At 46.2% G+C, this 22,140-nt stretch overlaps 1 protein-coding gene across 1 annotated transcript in view; it reads right to left on the bottom strand.

The window, feature by feature from the left end:
• PDZK1 (PDZ domain containing 1) overlaps positions 1-18,121 on the bottom strand; it is a 47,094-nt gene extending 28,973 nt beyond the window's left edge. Inside the window, exon 1 of the mRNA XM_019919933.3 lies at positions 14,350-18,121. Within this exon, the coding sequence (XP_019775492.3) occupies positions 14,350-14,482 (133 nt within the window). The 5' untranslated portion in view covers positions 14,483-18,121. The remainder of the gene's footprint in view (positions 1-14,349) is intronic.
• Between the last annotated feature and the right edge of the window lie 4,019 nt (positions 18,122-22,140).

Genomic DNA, 22,140 nt, shown 5'->3' with positions numbered 1-22,140 from the left:
TTCTTCCAACAGCATAAAAGAAATCCTAGTATAGCTCAGCTGGTGTTGACAGATGTCTTGAGTTAGGAGAAGATAAATGCAATTCAATTTCATCCTTCTTCAAAAATATTTTACCTAGAGCAGATCTAATATCTTTGCTGCAGATTATATTTAAGCCACCTAGATTCCTCCTTTGAAAAGCAAGAGGTATGGGGGACTTCCCTGATGGTCCAGTGGTTAAGAATCCTTCTTTCAATGCAGGGGACCCCGGTTCGATCCCTGGTCTGGGAACTAAGATCCCACGTACTACAGGGCAACTAAGCCCACGTGCCACTACTAGAGAGAAGCTCACGCCTGTACCACAACGAAGCGAAGAGCCCACACGCTGCAAACAAAGATCCTGCATGCTGCAACGAAGACCTGATGCAGCCAATAAATAAATAAATAAATATTTTTTAAAAAGAAAAAAAGCAAGAGGTGTGGAAATTCAAACACTCAAGTTTATTAATTTTAAATGATTAGTGTCAAAAATAGAAAAATAAGTAGGGCTCCAAAATATGTTTATGCTAATTATACTTTCCCACTGTGATGGTTACTGTTTGGTCTTAGGTAGCCATAGATTCCAAGTGTGGGAAATTAATGAAATGTGTTCCAATGGAGAAGGGTGATCATAGGACCAGTGAGTAATTCTTATTTCTCATCTATGATAAGGAACGGAATCTGCTTATCTTGAAGTTCATTTGGGCTGCTGGTACTAAATGTCGCTTCCCCCTACCCACGCATCATGAATGATACCTTGTCCTACATGGTAGGACTCTTGGTTGGAGTTCAAGACCTTCCCCACTCTACTTGCTTATCTAAGAGTTCTGCAAGTTGGGAAAGAGATAAAGTCGATATCGTGTGGACACAGAGGTGCCCTCGGAGAAAGGATATCCTTGTGCTGCTGATAGAACTGGTACCTGAAAATAGCCGAGGATTGGCTGGAACAAGAGTATCTCCCAAAACTGGCGTCTTGTTTTACAAGACCCTTTGAACTTGCATTTCTGCACCCTCGCTCTTTTCCTATGTATCCAGCCTCTAGGTTCTCCCAGCCACTGCCCCAAGACAAATTTCCTGATCTTACTCTCACCATGTTAGTCTCTAAAAACAACATTTAAGGGCTTCCCTGGTGGCGCAGTGGTTGAGAGTCCGCCTGCCGATGCAGGGGACACGGGTTCATGCCCCGGTCCGGGAAGGTACCACATGCCGCGCAGCGGCTGGGCCCGTGAGCCATGGCCGCTGAGCCTGCGCGTCCGGAGCCTGTGCTCCGCAACGGGAGAGGCCACAACAGTAAGAGGCCCGCGTACCACAAAAAAAAAAAAAAAAAAAAAAAAAAAAAAAAAAACATTTAAGAACCTAAAGTCCAGACTCCTTTCTCAGGCTTTGAGGTTCAACATAATCCAGCCCGACTCCATCCCCCTCTGCTCCCCAGCGATACCAAACTGGCCCACGTGCGGTCACCCACACCCAGCCTGCCCTTCGCTCACACCACATGCTCTGCCTGAAATACTTGCCCCCACCCTCCGATTATTTATTTATAGTAGGTCACATTTTTTCCAAGTGAATGAATTCAAGACCTATTCAAGGCTCAGTTCAAATTTTAGGTCATATAAATACAAATCCTTCCCCAACCACCACAGTCTGAAGGAATCACTCCAGCCTCTAAATTTCAAGTACCATTTATATAATCAACAACTTACATTGAGTACCTACTACCGAGGCTGAACCCAGATTAGACACTGCTCTGCCCTCACAGAGCCCAGAGTGAAGTGGAGAAAGTTATAGACACAACTACCAAACACGGGTGCTGGAATACGGAAAAGAAAATGTTTGTTATCGTTATACACACTTACTGAGCTCCTGCTAGGCTCCAAGCGCCAGCCTAGGTTACCTTTTATGAGTTCTCATTTAATCTTAATGGTCCATTTTACAAGAAAAAAAGTCCCTGAAAATATAAGTTGGTTTCCCATAGCTCTTTGGATAAGCAACAGAACCTGGATTCAAACCCAGTTGAGTTCGGGTTCCTCCGCCCAGCCTCCCAAACTTGAGGGCTGTGTTAGGGAACCCAAGTAGTTAGACTTGGAGGGGGAAGGCATCCCAGGCAAAAGGAGTAGCACAGGGATGTTCAGGGATGGTGACTGGTTCCCAAAGCCCAGAGAATAGGCATATGTTGAAAGTCAGAAGCAGGTCAGGTTAGACTGGGATGCACTGTAGACTCAGTTCTATAGACTACAGAGGAGCTTTGGTGTTTATGTCCTGTGAGGCTTGGCCATCTCAGACCACAGCTGCCATTGAGTTGACGAGGGGCTCTCTTTCATATTTATCAAAATTCCTTCCCACTGCCTGGGTTCCTTCCTTCCCTGGGGTCATGCCTGTCATAAAGCTGTCTGAAGATCATCAGGATAGTAGCACTTAAGGTGCACAAGACATTGTGAGCTTCTCCAATCTCATCCTCATTAAGAACTAGGTTCTATTACGCCCATTTGACCGATGAGGAAATAAGAGAGGAAGAATACATCTGCTCTGGAATTCAGGTTTCTGATTTTTAATCATTTAGCCATGATACCCACCAGGCAAAGAGATTATCATGAAGGGCCAAGGAAAGGCATTGCTGAGATCTCGAGGAAAATACATCTAGCTCTACCTTGCTACTCTCATCGAACTCCTATGCAACAAATGTGAAAATCATTTAACCAAGGTGTGACCGGAGACACCCATTCCCACCTGATCAGATCCGGGACCTTAGATGCCTGAGAGACTATCAGATTTCTTCAGCCCGTCTTTGATAAGAGCATTTTATCCAAACATATTGACTCTATGCCTGTAGCTCCCTCCCTGCCACACTAACTTCCATTTATCATAATAGCTAAGCATCTACTCTACGCCAGGTATTGTTCTAAGAACTGGTATTACAGCAGGTAACACAAAGGACAAGACCCCTGCTCTCTTGAAGTTTAACGTCTGCCAAAGGTGACAAAAAGTGCAGAAAATGACTTCTCATGATAAAGGCTACAAATGATGAGATGCAGTGGTGAGGTGGAGGGAGGAAGCTAAATTTAAAAGCCATTCCTGGGGAGGTAACATTTTAAATCCTACCCAAATGACAAGCAGGAGCAGCCTTCAAAGCTCCAGGATCTATTGTACTTGGTGGGCTGAAAAGGACATTCGAGATCATCTAGTCTCAACTCTTTATTGGTAAATGAGTAAATAGAGGCTCGATGAGATTAAAAGACAAGATCCCCCAGCTGACGGCAAGGCTGCCCCACTGTTCCACAGAGCCCTTGGAAAGACACATTTGAAATGTAAGCACAGGGGTCTCCCTGGTGGTGCAGTGGTTAAGAATCCGCCTGCCAATTCAGGGAACACGGGTTTGATCCCTGGTCTGGGAAGATCCCACATGCTGCGGAGCAACTAAGCCTGTGCGCCACAACTACTGAGCCTGCACTCTAGAGCCCACAAGCCACAATTACTGAGCCCACGTGCCACAACTACTGAAGCCTGCGCACCTAGAGCCCGTGCTCCACAACAAAAGCTACCACGCACCTCAACGAAGAGTAGCCCCCAGTCGCCGCAACTAGAGAAAGCCCGCGCGCGGCAAAAAGACCCAACACAGTCAAAAATAAATAAATTAAATAAATAAATTTTAAAGAAAAGAAATGTAAGCACACTTGTGGTTATGCATGAACATATAATTTTATTTTCAATACAGCCTTGGGGAAAAGATGAGAGTCTTTGATAGACAATAAAATTGAGGCTCTGGTTGGTGAAGCGACTTGTCTAATGGCCCGTCACAAACAACTGAATCAAAACCCAAGTTATTTGTATTCCAGTCCCATGTTCTTTCCCCAGGATGAGAAACGGCTGTCTAGCCAGTGGTCTATGAACATAGGACATCATTACTAGCCACTTCATGGTTTACGATACAAAGAACAAACAAAAGAGTCAAAGATAAAAACAATTCACTTTGTCATAACACACAAACTCAAAGTCCCTGAGTTATTTGCTGCAGGAAAGAACATGTGATCCCAGGTGACTAGACAACCGTGGCCTGAGACAAAGAGCCCCTGTGACTTTTGGAAAGGGGACTGAGAGCTCGTGGGTGCAACATTGCAGGGACTATCATTAAAGAGGAACGTGTTCCTGCAGAGCCGGCCCAGATCAGGAGTCTCCTTAGCTGGGAAGCCCTGAGATGACAGTCACATTTAAATCCCTTGACCACTTCTGCTTAGGAAATAAGCTACTAGTGGTTCCCAAACCTACCTGCCCACAAGAATCATCTGGGGAGGGAGTGGGGGAGATGTTGGGGGAAAAAAAAGAAAAAAGGTTTTTCAGGACCTCACAAGACCCAAAGAACTAGACACTCCAAGAGGCAGAGCCTGGGGATCTATGTTTTAAAATTCAGCCAGCCTAGAAATCCACTGGTTTCTCCACAATTCTCAGCCCTATAATGTGATAAAAAAGAGGAGAGACGCATGTTTTTATTATCCAGTGAGAAAGTTGTTAGGTTGTATCCTTTAAGGGCTGCTTCCAGAAGAAAATCTTTACTACCCAAAGCCCTTGTAGAGTAGGAAGGTCCTGTGAGAGAGAACCTCCCCGCGACCTGTGAAGTCTGTTATCTCACTCCCTTTGGCTGCACATCGAACCCCCATGCAACCCTGGGAAAGCTTTTTCTCAGGATCAGTTTACCAATTCCTTTGTGAAGCAGACCCCAGCCTGCCAGGGTCGGGGCGTCTCAAGCAGAGAGAACCTCAGAGTGTGGAGAATCCCTCCACCTCAACCCCAACACCACCTGGCTCCTTCCCCACCAGCCTCTCTTCTGCCCTGGACAGCCAGCTACTGTGTAGAAAAGGAAAAGGAGCAAGAAGGGGGTTCGGGCCCAGGTGGTCAGTGCCCTCAGTCACGGGGAAGCCGACTCATTTCTTACCTGAGTCCTGGAAGAAGAGGAGCCACTGAGTTCACCAGGGAATTCTCTCTCTGCTGGTGAGCTCTAGTCTTGGAACTCACTGGACTTTGAGCAAAGGTTGATTTAAAAGCTGATGTATTTAACAGGGACGTGTGGTCTGAGTTCAAGTGACCTCTGTCCTGCTTCCTGCCAACTGGCTGGGCCCTGAGCTGGGCAAAGCTGGAAAACCCTCAGCAAACCCGACCCGACACTCCGGCCCACCTGCCTAGTGATGCCGGGCGCCCTGCTGTCCCCACCCCACCCCGCTCCCTCCCTCCCGGAGAAAAGGAGGGGAGAGGGGGAGGCCAGCTAGGGAGGAGGGGCCTTCCTCGGCTCTCTCCCCTCTGCAGATGCCTCAGTCACACCCAAGCAGCACCCAAAGCCTCAGGAGCCTCCACCATCCCCCATGGCGAGGGCAGGGCTGAGGACCATCACCTGACCATCCTCGAGCCCTGAGGTCTTCCTGGGGAGCAGTACCTGTGTCACCCCCACCCCACAGGAGGCCAGCAGGTCAAGGAGTCCCAGTAAATGGAGCAAAGCCCCTCGCGCGCCCATCCTTCCTCCTCCTCCGCCTCCCTGTTAGTTCTTACTTGCATGCTCCCTAGAAGTTGAGCCAGTAAAGCCCCTCCCTGCTCTTACTTCCCAGCTCCCTTCCTCTTCTCAGACGCTCTCTCCTCTTTCTTTCTCTCTCTCTCACCTGAGGGTGCTCTGTCTCTACTCTCCAACAGTTGCCTTCCCCGTCCACGCTCAGAACCTCTCAGGCAAGCCCCACTGGGCAGGTGGAGGTACTTGCCGCAACTCCTGGGCCAGTGCCTGGGCAGCGGGCTGGCACCTGTGCTCAGTCCCAGACACGAGCAGCTGACCCCTGTCAGCAGCACCCACACGGGCAAACCTAGGGCTGGGCTTCTCACTGACCTCAATCCTCAGCCCACACTGGAAATCAGGGCAAGAGATTGCTCCAAGCAGGGAAGCAAAGCGAACCACAGGCTGAGGACAGGGTAGCCTTGCCCTCCTCCACCCATGCTCCAAGGGCCTCTTGTCTTTGCTGGGTCTTGGCTGCCCTGGGGTGAAGGCATGGCCGGAGCCAGGGGGTAAATCGTGGTCAATGACAAACATCTGAGCAGCTAACTCATACCAGATTACCTCTACCTTCACTCTATACTCCCTGGGCCTCCTGTATATCTTCCAAAGTGGAGGGTAGAAGGGGAAAAGTTTGGATTTAAGATCTGAACACCTGGGGACTTCCCTGGTGGCACAGTGGTTAAGAATCCGCCTGCCAATGCAGGGGACACGGGTTTGAACCCTGGTCCGGGAAGATCCCACATGCCACGGAGCAACTAAGCCCGTGCACCACAACTACTGAGCCTACGCTCTAGAGCCCGCAAGTCACAACTACTGAGCCCACGTGCCACAACTACTGAAGCCCACACACCTAGAGCCCATGCTCCACAACAAGAGAAGTCACCGCAATGAGAAGCCCGCACACCACAATGAAGAGTAGCCCCCGCTCGCCACGACTAGAGAAAACCTGCACACAGCAACAAAGACCCAATGCAGCCCAAAATAAATAAATAAATAAATTTTTTAAAAAGATGTGAACACCTGGGTTCAAATTTTGACTCCGTCACTTCCCAAGTGTTTGATCTACAGGAATTCTTTGTTTTTTTAAATTGGAGTATAGTTGCTTTATACTGCTGTGTCAGTTTCTGCTGAAGAATTCATTTTTAACTCTGTCTCACTTACCTTCATCATCTGTAAATAGTTGTTATAAGATTCTTTTTAGAAACTCTTTTATATTGAATCAAAATATCTCTCATTTCTGTCCCTGAGTCCTGATGGCTCCCTCTGAGCTACACTAAGTCTACTCTTTATTCTACATAGCAGCCCTTCAACTATTTGAAGGCTGATGTATCCCCCATAAGCCTTCTTTTCTCTGGGTAGCAATGGAGGCCCCTCATTCCTTCAGGTGGTTTGCCTATGTCATGACTTCAAGACTTCTTGCCCTGGGTCCCAGCCAACTTGTCAATGTCCCTTCTAAAATCAAAGGCCTAAAGGGAAAACTTGAAAGTGAGGGAATTGTCCTATATCTTGAATGTGGGGTGCCTATGCAATTGTCTACGATTGCCAAATTTCACCAAACTATACACCTAAAATGGATGAATTGTATTGCATTTAAATAATGCCTTAATTTTTAAATTAAGGAGGCGAAATCAGTAGAATTTATTCTTGAAACTTCTAAAATGAAAAAAGTTGGATGATCAAAAGAAAAGGCAGGACTTCCCTGGTGGTCCAGTGTTTAAGACTCTGTGCTTGCAATGCAGGGGGCACAGGTTCAATCCCTGGTCGGGAAACTAAGATCCCACATGCCACGGGGTCAAAAAAATAAAAAGGCAGTCTTCACAGTGGAGCTTACACTCAGTCCCCAGTCAAGAGACTTCTCAAACTCACCGTTTACCCCAGTCCAGGTGGGATAAATAACCACAAGCCTTCAAACTGGGAATAGAAGAGGCCTTGACATATAGAGACAGTGCTGGTTCAAAGTTAAATAGAAATGAGCAATTGTTTGTTTTTTTTTTAATGACAAAACTCTTTCCCACCGTTATGTGGAACTGAATGAGATTTACCAGATCAGTGGCTCTGATCTGGTTAATGCAGAAGGGAAAATAACATTGTCTATTGTGTGTCTGGTAAGCCTTTATATCTATTATTCTGTTAACACTCAGCATGATCTTATGAGACAATATCCCCATTTAACAGATAAGAAGGCTTAAATTCATCTGGTTAATTACCCTGTCTGAGATCTCCTGGCTCCTTAAAGGGCCTGTCTGTCTCCTTAGGTCAGTACTGTTTTGCCTCTACAATAAGCCCTCCCACTATCCAGGGAAGGAATGTGCTCTACTTCCCAAAAGGTACTCAAGCAGAGGCTGATGCTGACCTGTGTCATGTTACAGAAAGACGTCTTGCATTGTTAGGAGACTGGAGTAGGAGATTTCTTGGATTGCTTCCAACTCTAAGGTTCTGTGAACCTAAATGCTGTGGGTCCTGCCCATGATGGCATCGTTGAGTCCTGCCCTGGTGTGTAGGTAGAGGACATGCAGATAAGAGTTATGAGCATGGGGTTTGGCATCAGATGCTGATGCCATTAATGGCAGATTTAAGATCTTAAATCTGCCATTAATAGTTTTATATTTTTTATTGTGAGCTCAAGTTTGTCTGGGCTTTATCTCTGGAAACCTTGACAGCTTGGGCGGAGGGTTTTCTGTTGTTTTTGTCAAGCAGCACCTCTCCATACTCCTAGAATGATGAGGAAAGGCACCAAAAACCTGGGGTCAATTTATGTTACTTATTTGCCTTAGTGTTCCCAGATCATGAAAATAATTAATGTCAGTTAAAGCGCTAGCACCTCCTAAAGGCAGATCTGTGGTTGGGAATTTGCAAGAGAGGATTCTTTTTTCTCTCCAGAGTCCAGGCCAAGACAGATGGTTTCCTTGTTATTCCTGATCTGCTTTACCCTGTCCTGTTTTTTCCATAAACATATCTCCTTTTATCATATTTATATGTTTATTAATTATTTTCTGTCTCTTCCCCACCAGAATATAAATTCCCCAGGGGTAGGGATTTGTACTTGTTTTGTCACTGTATACCCAGTGCCTGGAACATAAGCCTAGCTTATAGCAAGCTTTCCAAAAATGAATTGAATGAGTGAGTGAAAAATGAATCTCCTTTTGTCAACAGGACTGCTTTTTATCCCACCCCTTCACTGAGAGTATAGCCTTCTGAGGGTCTGGTGTCATGCAGGGTCTCAGTTTCTAGGTCTTTTCTCTTGTCCCAAAGTGGCCCTGCAAAACAGATTGCTTGGTTACTGGTTTTCAGCTTTCTCTTCACTTCTGGAACTTAGAGATTTATTTCCTTTCATCCACGTTCAACTACCTATTTGAAAAAAAGTTTGGTATATTTTACCCAGTATTTCTATGAACTTTGTAGAGAAAGGGTTTTCAGATTATCTAGTCTGCCATGTTTCCAGAAATGATTCTATCGCTTAGCAGTTACTTTTCCTCTCAAAACTCCAGCTTTAGACAATACTACAAAGCTACAGTAATCAAAACAGCATTGACACAAAAACAAACATACGAATCAATGGAACAGACCAGAGAGCCCAGAAATAACCCACACACCTATGGTCAATTAATCTTCAACAAAGGAGGCAAGACTATACAGTGGAGAAAAGACAGTCTCTTCAGCAAATGGTGTTGGGAAAGCAGGACAGCTGCATGCAATTCAATGAAGTTAGAACACAGTCTCACACCATACACAAAAATAAACTCAAAATGGCTTAAAGACTTAAATATAAGACATGACACCATAAAATTCCTAGAAGAGAACATAGGCAAAATATTCTCAGATATAAATCATAGCAATGTATTCTTAGGTCAGCCTCCCAAAGCAAAAGAAATAAAAGCAAAAATAAACAAATGGGACCTACTCAAACTTATAAGCTTTTGCACAGCAAAGGAAACCATAAACAAAATGAAAAGACAACCTACAGACTGGGAGAAAATATTTACAAATGATGCAACTGACAAGAGCTCAATTTCCAAAATATACCATCAGCTTATACAGCTCAATATCAAAAAAAAAAAAAAAGAACAACCCAATCAAAACATGGGCAGAAGATTTAAATAGACATTTCTCCAAAGAAGACATACAGATAGCCAAAAAGCACATGAAAAGATGCTCAACATCGCCAATTATTAGAGAAATGCAAATCAAAACTACAATGAGGGCTTCCCTGGTGGCGCAGTGCTTGAGAGTCCGCCTGCCGAGGCAGGGGACACAGGTTCGTGCCCTGGACCGGGAAGATCCCACATGCCGCGGAGCGGCTGGGCCCGTGAGCCATGGCCGCTGAGCCTGCGCGTCCGGAGCCTGTGCCCCGCAACGGGAGAGGCCACAACAGTGAGAGGCCCACCTACCACAAAAAAAAAAAAAAAAACTACAATGAGGTGCCACCTCATACTGGTCAGAATGGCCATCATCAAAAAGTCTACAAATAATAAATGCTGAGGAGGGTGTGGGGGAAAGGGAGCTCTCTACACAGTTGGTGGGAATGTAAATTGGTACAGCCACTATGGAGAACAGTAGGCGGTTCCTCAAAAAACTAAAAATAGAACTACCCTATGATACAGCAATTCCACTGCTAGGCATACATTTGAAGAGAATGAAAACATTAATCTGAAGGATATATGCACCCCAATGTTCATAGCAGCATTATTAACATAGCCAAGATATGGAAGCAACCTAAGTATCCATCAACAGATGCAGGAAAAGAGAAGATGTAGTATAGATAATAGAATATTATTTAGCCATAAAAAAGAATGAAATTCTGACATTTGCAACAATGTGGATGGACCTAGAGGCCATTATGCTTCGTGAAATAAGTCAGAGAAAGACAAATTCTGTATTTTATAACTTATATGTGGAATCTAAAAAATAAAACAAATAAATGAATATAATAAAACAGAAACAGACTCACAGATATACAGAACAAACTAGTGGTTACTAGTGGGGAGAGGAAAGGGGAGTGGGGCAAGATAGGGGTATGGGCTTAAGAGTTACAAACTACTATGTATAAAATAAATAAGTGACAAGAATATATTGTACAGGGACTTCCCTGGTGGCGCAGTGGTTAAGAATCTGCCTGCCAATGCAGGGGACATGGGTTCAAGCGCTGCTCCGGGAAGATCCCACATGCCACAGAGCAACTAAGCCCGCGAGCCACAACTACTGAGCCTGCAAGCCACAACTACTGAAGCCCGCGCACCTAGGGCCCATGCTCCACAACAAGAGAAGCTACCGCAACGAAGAGTAGCCCCCACTCGCCGCAACTAGAGAAAGCCGGTGTGCAGCAACGAAGACCCAACTCAGCCAAAAATAAATAAAAGTAAATTTATTTTTTTAAAAAAAGAATATATTATACAGCACAGGGCAAGATAGCCATTATTTTGTAATAACTTTATTTTTTTTTCTTTTTTCTTTTGGCGGCATGGTGCAGCACGTGGGATCTTAGTTCCCTGACCAGGGATCTAACCAGTGCCCCCTGCAGTGGAAGCGCAGAGTCTTAACCACTGGGCCACCAAGGAAGCCCCACATAATAACTTTAAATGGCATATAATCTATAAACATATTGAATCACTATGTTGTATACCAGAAACTAATATAATATTGTAAATCAACTGTAGTTCAATTTAAAAAAAAATTCCAAGGCTATGCCCTTTCTACTACCAGTCTGCCTGGTTTAGTACAAGATTCTAGCCTCCACCCTTCACACTTGAGATATTCCCTGATATGTTCAAATTTTTACTCCAACTTCAGATCTGATTATCCTTGTCTTTTTAGCAGCTCATTAACTTACTCAGAGCCTGACATTTTAAGCTCCAGTGGTTTTCTGTCCCTGACCTGAGTCAATGTTTATGACAATCTCCCCTTTTATTCCCTGTGTTACTCTGGCCTTATCCAACACCTGAAGAAGCAGTCTGTGTAGTCTGCATACCTTTGGAGGGATTTATTAGGCCAGGGTCCAGATGCAGAACTGAGATAAATGTTTTACAGCAGTGAGAGGCAATGGGCAGCAGGAAGGGCAAAGCCGTGGTCCTCGGCTGGTTCACACATTGTGGCCCCATATGACTGCTGATCTAAACTTTCTAGTTTTTTTCAGCAACCAGGTAGCAGGTCAGGGCAGGCCTGAGGACCCCTGGAGAGCTGTGACTTATTAATACTTGCAAGCTGGCTGCAAAGGACACTTTAGTAGTCATTCCCTCCCTCTTTCTTTTCCCAGCTGAGGGGTCAGAATACACAGTATTTTTCCACTGGGGGGAAAAAAACTGACGTGCAGAGCAAGAACAGGCCATGTCCTGGGTTCCTGAATGTACCAAAGTTTGGGCACTCTCGGAGTATGGATTAAGGTCTCTACTTGCCTCTTTCTGAAAGACACAGAAATGGAGGATCAATGGTCCTTGGGAAGTTCGGACCCTGACTGAAAGAGCCAGTTTCTCAGGAACCCCAAAGGGACAAGCTTAGGGATAGGAAAACAGCAAGGAAAGTGCCAGGGATCTCAAGGCCAAAGCCTCAGCCTGACTCCAGTCCTCACAGAGAGACTGGGGACCATCCTATCCATGGGTGAAAGACCAGTGAGAGAGAATCAAGACAAGGAACAGCCTAGTGGGCCCAAGTCTGTGGCATGATTTAAAAGACACCCCTTAAAAAAAATAAATTTAAATAAATTAAAAAAATAAAAGACACCCCTGCCTCAAAGTATTGCCTCCTTCAGGATGGTCCCAGGACTTCCTGACACTCTAGTTTGGAGAACAAAGGAATTCATGTGCACCCTGTTTTTCCCCATTGCTTAGAATTCTAACATGCCAGAAAAAACAAAAAAAAACCCCACAATACTCATTATCCACTGAAGACAGTACATCTTCTTCTCAAAAGCCCAAGTCAGATTAAGGATGATCCCATCTGATCTGCCTCAGCCAGCTATGGGACTGCTGAAATCCTACCCTCAGCAGTGGATCCTCTTCTAAACACTATCTTTTCCTTTCCCCTACATCAGACTGGAAATATTCCAGAGGACAAAATGTGAAGTCCCTGATTCAAAGACTTGGGCATCAGGAAGTCCTGGGATTCTTAGCGGCTGTGGGAAGGCTGAAGAAGTGCAGATGTCACAAGATGTGTGAGGCTACTTTCTTCAACTCCCTTGGCCAAAGACAAAGCTTGGCAGGAGGCTTAGCGAGGAGCTCAGCCCTGGGACTCACAAGCCTGCAGCTTGTGGGGCAGCTCTCAAGGGGTGATAATCGGAGGAGGACGGGGATCTGCAGCTCTAGAGCCACGTGCTACACGACATTGGCATCCAACAGGCAGGGAGATGCCGAGAGGAACCATCTTCCTATTTGCTCATACAGCACAGTGTGGCTTTGAGGTGGCGGTGAGGGGACATCCCAGCCCAGAAGACAGACAGAGCTGCAACTGCAGCCATTTCTGCCATCAAGCTGCTGTGTCCTGGAGAAGCTCAGGTTATCCCCATACAGATCTGCGTGTGGAGCAGGTGGCAGTGTTTGGGCTGCCGAGCCAGCAGTTCTGCAGGAGGGAGGGCTGGCTGCAAAGGAATTGCTGTCCTCGGTGACCAGGAAGAGACAAAACAGACTCTCCCTCATACCAGTGAGTTGGGCAGACAGATTTTCTCTGCCTTCTATTTAAAAGACAGAACTTGAGGTCAATATTCCCAGTGAGCCATTCACTACAGGCTGGAAGTTAGAATTGAAACTGAGAGGTGTTGTTCTCAGGGCCTGCCCTGTCGCCCTGATACCCACACCCCCGAAGCTGCCACCCCGTCCTCGCAATAAAACAGCCCTGACTCCCTCCTCATATGATATTACCAAGGGCTCTGGGCAAGAGGCCAGTGGAGACAGCGGCGGGATTGAAATGCCTACACGGCTTTGCTCTAAGTGCCCTCTGGCCCTGAGGTTTGGTTTCCTTCCAGAAAACTATTGGCTGTGCCAGAGGGGTCAGTTCGCACTTTCCCAGGGAGACTCTGGGTCTCCCACCAGGCCCGTGGAGCCAGGAAAGGCTGAGGGCAAGGCAGAGAAGGGGAGTAGATCCCTTTTCTCTGTCAGCCTCTGACATGCTTCCTCACATGGCCTGTCACCCAGGTTGCCGACTGTCACGCCCGTCACAAAGCAAGTGTAAGCCCCAGATCAGACCAAGGTTCAGAGGTGCTCTCCCTACCCAACACCCCACACACTCACACACAGTAAGAGCCACATGTAGATGCAGCCAGGTGAGCTTCAAGGGGAAATACGCCAGAATAACAAAATTTACTCTACATGCAGATGTGGTCTCAGACATCTTCATTGCCTAAAAGTCTGACGTGGTGGAGTGAAATGTGGAAATTAGTCACAAAAGCTAAAGTGATCTTTGGCTGCAGTGAATATACTAAGCTCTGACTATGCTGAGGCCGGTGGCAGGTCTGAGACCCACACACACTTGACAAGGGAACTTTACAAACTAGACTCCGGAGCAGAGTAGCAAGGATGAAGGAAATATTGACACTATGCCATAAGGAATAGTTGAAGGAACAGGATATTTAGCCCAGAAGGGAGAAATGTTAGCTAGAATGATTAGGTTTCTTCACAGATGTGATGAGACCCCATGTAGAAAAGGAAAACCAGGTGATGCCAATAGCCAACATTTATTGAGTACTTACTATGTGCCAAGCACCAGGCTAATTATTTACCACACATTTTGTCATTTAATCTAAACATCAGTGCTATCATTATTACCACTCTACAGATGAGGAAAATTCGAAGAGGTTGAGAGTCTTGTCCAAGGTCACATACCTAGTGGTAGAGTCAGCAGATGAGCCCAGGCCTGAGACTTAACCACCATCCAGAGACATGTTCTGTGTGGAGCCCTTGGCAGAATGAGACGCAGTGGCTGGAAGTGAAAGTGAGGCAGATCTGAAGGTAACATGAGAAAGACTTTTTAAACAACTGGAGGCAACAAAGAACAGTGGGCGGGTGCTTTGGGTGGTCATGAGCTACACACCACTAGAGAGATGAAAGCAGGGCAGGCAAGAGGTGTTACGTAAGACAGTTTGCAAGGAGAATTACAGCGGCAGCAACAGCATCTGGGAACTTGCTAGGAGTACAAATCCCTGGACCCCACCGCAGCCCTGCTGAATCAGAAACTCTGTGACTGGGCCCAGACACCTGTATTTTAACAAGCCGTCCAGGTAATTCTGATACACGCTCAAGTTTGAAAACCACCGGCATAGAAGTTTCTGCACCCGGCAAGCAACTGGGCTAGCTGACGGTGTTAGTTCCTTCTGTCTCTAAGACCTCACAGTTCTGTAGAAGCGAGATACAAATATGATTTAACATCTAACCAGATTTTCTTTTAACATTGAGCGCATTCTAGTAATATCTTGGAAACAATATATCAGCTGCTAAATTGTGTGATTACACTCAGGTAACTTAGACATCCCAAGGCTGACAAAATAAATATTTGGAAGGCTGTGGGCAAGGGGCTGCCCCTCCAGCCCCCCACCCCCGACCAGGAAGCAGCCTACATTCTAGCCACCTGTCGCTCCACGGGTTTCCAAACAAGTCCCGAACGTCCCCACTCCTTGTTCGTTCCTGTTGTTCCTCTATCTGAAAAACACTTACCTTTTGAAATCCTCCCTTCTCTGAAAGCTCAATTCAAATGTCACTGTCCGTGAAAGTTGCCGACAGTATCTGGTGCACGGGGCAGCCTTCCTTTCCTCTCTCCTTCCTGGGTTTTGTCTCACTTCTGGGCAACTCGCAGCACCTAGAGCGGTCAGCCTCGTCTCACAGGGGTGGAGCCTCTCAGCAGAGCGGCGTTCTCCTGGTGCTTAGTCATGTGAGCCCCCCAGCACCTACCATACGATGATGCTCAATGAGGAGGGATCAGAGGCAACATTTTAGGAAAATGATGTATGCAACTATTTACAAGATGAACCAATGCTGCCTGACGGGTGAGAAGGGAGCCCTCTGTGATTCAGTTTCAAGTCCTGAGGTCTTTGCAGAACTTTGAGGTTTTTGCAATAACCACTGTGAATGCATGTGTGCGCTGCCGGGATGAAGGTGCCCCACCTTCACGCAGCTACAGCCCTGTTATCTTCAACTCCTCTTCATGTTCGTAACAATCTTCGTTGCATAATCCCTGGATGATGTGAAATACTGAATGCCCTCTCAGCCAACCTTCCAAGTATCCCACAGAGACAAGCATGGACAAAACTCCTTTTTAGAGAACAGAGAGGTCATAAATTAGACCACTAGTGTAAGGACAGCAAAGAAGGATACTGGGTCACCAGATACCAGGCCCAGTTTAACAGCTTATGTCTGCAGGGCCAGGTGTCCTGTGGGCTGTGGTGGACTGGCCCTGTGACCAGGATGCTGGTGAGAGACAGGGAAATGGGATGAAAGACCCCCCTCCCCAACAAGGTTTTCTGTATCCCAGGCTCCTGGAATTGACTCATTCTACTGTGAAACCTGAATACTTTGGTGGAGTAACGAGGTGTTCCTGATGTCTGTCTCACCTGACAACACTTAGGATGATGGCTTCAATGGGGCCACGTGAAAGGACCTCAAACCCCAGAAGTCCTATTACAATTTTGGAGCAGGGAGGCACAGAGAACTACAAAACAGGAATTCCCTGTCCACACAAGGGTGAAAGGGACTCTAGATTAGTCATGAAAAATTTCCCCCAACCCCACTTGGCCTCCTGGGTAGCACAGCACTGGTTGGCAATCATGACAGGTGTTTGCTGCAGAACTAGGAGACTTCCTGTTGTGCTGGGTCCCCTCTGGCACAGAGCCTGGCCCACTCTTGCAGAGGTTAGAACCCAAAGCTTCTCATTCTCAGACCAATGCTCTTTCCACCAAAGTGCACAACCCTAGAATTTAGGAATAATCGTTGCAATCTCCCCAGCCATCAACAACCAAGGAGGAACAGAACAGAACAGAAATGGGTGAGGGGGTCACAAGTGAAGAAATAAGGTCAGTCATCCATCCCTTCACCCGTACATACAGGACCATTTTGGCCGCCCTCACCCCTCATCTCCCCTGCTCCCCCAGCCTCCCTGCATCGCTCCTAGCCCATCTTCCCCTTCATCCTGCAGCAGCTCTGTTCTCTGTCCTACTTCTAAGCAAAGTCTTCTCTCAAGAAAAGACTAGGCACCTTTCTTTATACTTGAGGGCACATCCTGTCCTTATATCTTCTAGTTATTCTATTATCGGTCTTATCCTTATTATGAACTATCAAGTGAAAAAGCTTTCTCCCCCAAGGTGAAGAAAATAATTTCAAAGAGTGGTTTTTCTCAGCCCTTTCAGCACATTAGTCTATTTCTAACATGCAACCAAAAAAAAAAAAAAAAAAAAGGATAAAGTGGCAAAGGAGGACGCGGAGGAGAGAGAGGAGAAAAACTTTCACAGTGAGGGTGGAGGAGAACAGCAGGAAGACCCCTGACTGCTAAAAAAGAACCCATTCTCTGGCTTTCAAAGACCATAACTACCAGTAATGAAGGCACCTGCAATGGCAGAAGTGGGGGATGGCGTTTCAACAAAAATGAACAAGTCAAGGGCTGAGAGCTCATTCAAAGTGCTTTCACCAGAGCCCCCAGCCTGAGAGCAGGAAAGAATTTCTGTCCTGACGTAAAGAGCCCCACTGGGGACCTGGGGTCTGGGAGCAGGGATGGGACAGTTGACAGGACTGCTCAGACAAGGACAGGCTTCCAGTGAGGTCCCTGAAAAACCCCATTTCTTGAAATGTTCTTTGCCCTCGGGAGCCTGGGAAAAGAAGTGTTCCTCATGCCCACGGGGCTGGCATGCTCGCTCTTCTCCAGGAGGCTTTCAGGGATACAGCCTGTTCTGACAATATCCTCAAATGGGAAAGAACCACACTGTGTGTTCATGGGAGGGAAATCCAGGTGAACTCCTTGAAGTAACTGCATCTGACAAAGCCTAAATTCCTTGTGCTGTTTTAAATCCTCCAGGCTACTTTCAGTCTTCATGGGGGATGAATGACAAATGGTTGTTCTTATCAATGAAAAGGAGATAGTTACCAGAGGAAAATTACCAAGGTTCGAATAAACTCTCCTCTGGATCCCTCAAAGCCTGGCCTGGGAAAAGCCACCGGGCTCCATGGAACTTGGTGCTCGCCGTGTGAGGCACCTTGAGGGGAATTCACATCCCAGATGTATGCTCTGGGGGTGATGGGAGGGAGACTTCGGGTCACTGGCATGTTTCTGGCAGAGTAAACCTGGGAATTCCAGGGTGAAGATAATGGTTTGGAGATAGTTTTCCCCAAGTTCCAGAGTTATACACTTTAGTGGGAAGAACCTTCACCTAGGAATCAAGAGAGGGGGTTGCCTCAGTTTCCCTACATGCAAAATGAGGACCCTGTCCCGCAGGAGCTCTTAACTGAGGGTCCATGGGATCGTGAATCGGGGGGAAACATTACATCTTTTTTTAACTTTTTTTTTCGGTACGCGGGCCTCTCACTGTTGTGGCCTCTCCCGTTGCAGAGCACAGGCTCCGGACGCGCAGGCTCAGCGGCCATGGCTCACGGGCCCAGCCGCTCCACGGCATGTGGGGTCTTCCCGGACCGGGGCACGAACCCGTGTCCCCTGCATCAGCAGGTGGATGCCTGCGCCACCACTGCGCCACCAGGGAAGCCCAACATTACATCTTTATTTTCACCAGTCTCTAGTTGAAAGCATTTGCTTCAACTATGATGTAGGCAACAAACCACATTAGAACTTGCCATCAATAGAAATTAGTTACTTTCAAATCTCCTTACGGTTGTTACAGATTTCTCAAAATGTCCTATATGCTCATCACTATTATGAAATTACAATAGTTTATTAGGTTGATGCCACATCTAAAAAAGCATGTATACTACTCTATCACACATTCTTCTAATGTTTGGACAACCATTTTGAAATGATTTGTTTCTTTTATTATCTTATATATTTTATTTTATGAATTTTTTAATGTTATTCTGAGAACAGGCTCCACAGGCTTCACGAGACAACGGAAGTGTCCACAGCACATTTATGTTAAGGTTGAGAAGCCCTCCTCCAGTGTGTTGAGAGGGGTCAGAGCCGGAGGCCTGAGAAAGCAGACAAGCGCTCCAAGGGCCTCCTGACCCTAACTTTGGCTTACATACAAATCTGGCTCTACTCTAAGGAATTTGGTGTTACGGTGATTACTGAGATCCCATCTCTGGGCCTGAGGCATCTTTTTCACGTTTGTGGGAGATCTGCAAACAGAGGTATTTGTGGAGCGGATTGCTAGTGTTCCAGCTCCTCTAACAGGCTAGGTCTGGGCTTTGCTGGAGGAGAGAATGGAGCCTCTCCTTTACAATCTTGTCCCCACCAGAAAACCTTGGGCACAGCTTCATGTGTCATTTAATCGTCACAACATTCCCATGAGGCAGCTTTAAACACAAGAGGAATGTGTGGCTGGGCAATTTTACGAACGTGCACGAAATCACACGAAGCTTGGATCTGAACCCAGGTGCCTCCCGCTTTAAAAGGTCGGGGAAAGGAGGGCGTGTCCTGTCGGTTGCGGCTGCGAGCTCTCAATACTGAGAGTCCACAGGCCCTGGGCAGCCAACGGAGTTCAGGAATCCCCGGGAAAAGGCTGAAAGGTGAGGGTGCCAGCCTGGTGCCAACCTAGTCTGCACCCTCATCCTTGCCCGCTCCGGGGCTGGCCACATTTTATGAGGCAGAGGAGACTGCCTCCGGCACCTGGTGGACCCAAAAGTCCCCAGACTTCCCTCCCCACCACCTCTTCCTGCTAGTGAGGACCAGCTGCCGCCCTAGTACAGGCTGTGACCCCAGGAGCCACCAGACCCGATCTTGCACCCCCCAGACCTCCGCTACTAGTTTAGGTTTTCCCTGGCTAGCCCGCATGTCCCCTGCGCCCCGGCAGTTCAGGGGGCCAAAGGTTGGTCTCAGGAAGGCTTCAACTGGAAGGCAGCGCCCTCTAGCGGTCAGAGTGCAGAACCAGCAGTGCCCTGTGCACCACACCAGTGTGCTCCCGGTCCGGAGCACAAAGGTCACCTATTCCAGGAGCATCCTTGTCCCATGGACCCCACCTACCCACAGCCCTCCACAACGGCCCACGACAGACTTACACACTCTGTTTCAGCTCGGCCGTAGGCACCGCGAAGCCCGGCCACTTTTGCATCAGCGCCTGCGAGCCGGCCAGCCTGTCTGCCGCTCTTTTCTTGGAAGCCGTCCCTACCCTGCCCCTCCCATCCCGCTGCACCAGTCCCTAAGGAACCACGCCGGGAAAAGGCATATGACCTTCTCAATATCTCACAGCTAGCTAGTACAGAGCCAGGACTGGAAGCCAAATCTCCCCAGCACACTCACCGCTGTACCTGTAAGGCACCAGCTCCCCAAAGTCAGCAGACATCTGTCAAGGCCTAACTCCCCTGCCATCTTGCAGCCTTTCCAGATCCCTCATTTAGAATTTCTCCTTCCCTATTCCTTGATATACTTTATGACCTTATTATCGTTATCAGAGTCCTCCTTGTGTTGCAGCTGTTCCTGAATGGCTGGATGGGTGTGAGAAAAGAGGCAAAGGAAATTCCAAGAGAAAGACCCCATGACTTGGGGGTTAGAATCCTTGCTCCCGCACTTAGAAGCTGTGATTTTAAGCTGGTCACAATGCCTAAGTCTCCATATGCTTAGTTCAAATGACAGATTTTTAAATAACCATAATAGCTCAGTGTTTTATAAGAACTAAACACAGTCATGTGTGTGGATGTGCTTGAGACACTGTAAATTGTCTCAAATATGAGGAACCATAAAAATAATCATGGCTAACACTTACTGAGCCCTGACTCTATGCCAGGCACTATACTAAGTAGTTTACATAGGTTGCTTCATGTAACCTGCACAACAACCCTGGGAAGAGAATATTATCATCACCATTTTATAGATCAATAAGCAGATTTTCAAAGAGGTTAAAACACTTGCCGAACATTATACAGCTAATAATTGTCAAAGCCAGATTACAAACCTGTCTTTCTGATTTTAGAGGCTGCATTTAACCACTAAAATAGTCTCTCTTTTAGTTATCTCTCTGTGCCCTATGTCGCCTGACACGTCATAGTTGCTCAGTGTTTGTCAAAGACATTCATTTATTAAGGGCTGAGCATAGTGCCTGTCCCAGGAGCCTAAGAAATTTGCTTGTCACCAAGTTTTGGGACCAGGGCTTGGCCACAAGCTGTCTGGCTCCAGAGTCTATGCTTTTAACCACACCCCTTGGCTGAAGGAATAATTGCAATCCTCTTTCTCTTTCTTTTCAAATCAGATAATGTTTGTAGTGAGACACAAAAGCATATCACTAAACTTTCAATGTTTTGTATCAAAAGTCAGCAGGACATTCTGTTGGAGACATGGTGAAGCACGAAGGTGTAACAACATAGGAGAGGGAACAAGAGGTCGAGGCTAAGGCAGCAGCACTGGGGGCCAGATCACTGAGCTGCTGTTGCTGCTGGGATTTTTTATTAGGATTGTGACAACTTTATAGGTAAATATAAAGAAAATTAACAATTATCTCCATTTAGATTTTCTTTCATGTTCCTTAATAGTACTTTATAGTTTTTATCTTATAGGTCCTAACAGAAATCTTGTTAAAGACAGAAAGAAAAACATCATATGATATCACTTATATGTGAGATCTAAAAAAAAAATAATGATACAAATGAAATTATTTACAAAACAGAAATAGACCCACAGACATAGAAAACAAACTTATGATTACCAAAGGGGAAAGTGGGGGAGGGATGAACACACTATATAAAACTGATAACCAACAAGGACCTACTGTATAGCACAGGGAACTATACTCAATATTTTGTAATAACCTATAAGGGAAAAGAATCTGAAAAGAAAATAGATATATACATATATGTAAAAAAAAGATGAAAACAAAAGAAAAAGCCGGATTCTTTTGAACTATTGTCCAGATACTATTTGTCCAAATACAGAGTCAAATATTCTGTATTTATTTATGTAAGACTATATTCAATGTCAGCAACACTCATCAGATATCTGGTGAGCAACCTTCTGAAGTGTGTAACTGAAATACCTTCAGAATTATTTTAATTCTGAAAATATTTATTGTACTAAAGAGTTTATTTATTTTTAAACTATTGGAGTATAATTGCTTTACAATGGTGTGTTAGTTTCTGCTTTATAACAAAGTGAATCAGCTATACATATACATATATCCCCATATCTCCTCCCTCTTGCGTCTCCCTCCCACCCTCCCTATCCCACCCCTCTAGGTGGTCACAAAGCACCCAGCTGATCTCCCTGTGCTATGCGGCTGCTTCCCACTAGCTATCTATTTTACATTTGGTAGTATATATTAGTCCATGCCACTCCCTCACTTCATCCCAGCTTACCCTTCCCCCTCCCCGTGTTCTCAAGTCCATTCTCTACATCAGCATCTTTATTCCTGTCCTGCCCCTAGGTTCTTCAGAACCATTTTTGTTTTTTTTTTAGATTCCATATATATGTGTTAGCATACGGTATTTGTTTCTCTCTTTCTGACTTACCTCACTCTGTATGACAGACTCTAGGTCCAT

This window comes from Tursiops truncatus, chromosome 1 (genome assembly GCF_011762595.2).
Source record: "Tursiops truncatus isolate mTurTru1 chromosome 1, mTurTru1.mat.Y, whole genome shotgun sequence".
In the NCBI taxonomy this organism is placed as follows: domain Eukaryota; kingdom Metazoa; phylum Chordata; class Mammalia; order Artiodactyla; family Delphinidae; genus Tursiops; species Tursiops truncatus.
This window is presented reverse-complemented; position numbering and strand designations above follow the sequence as displayed.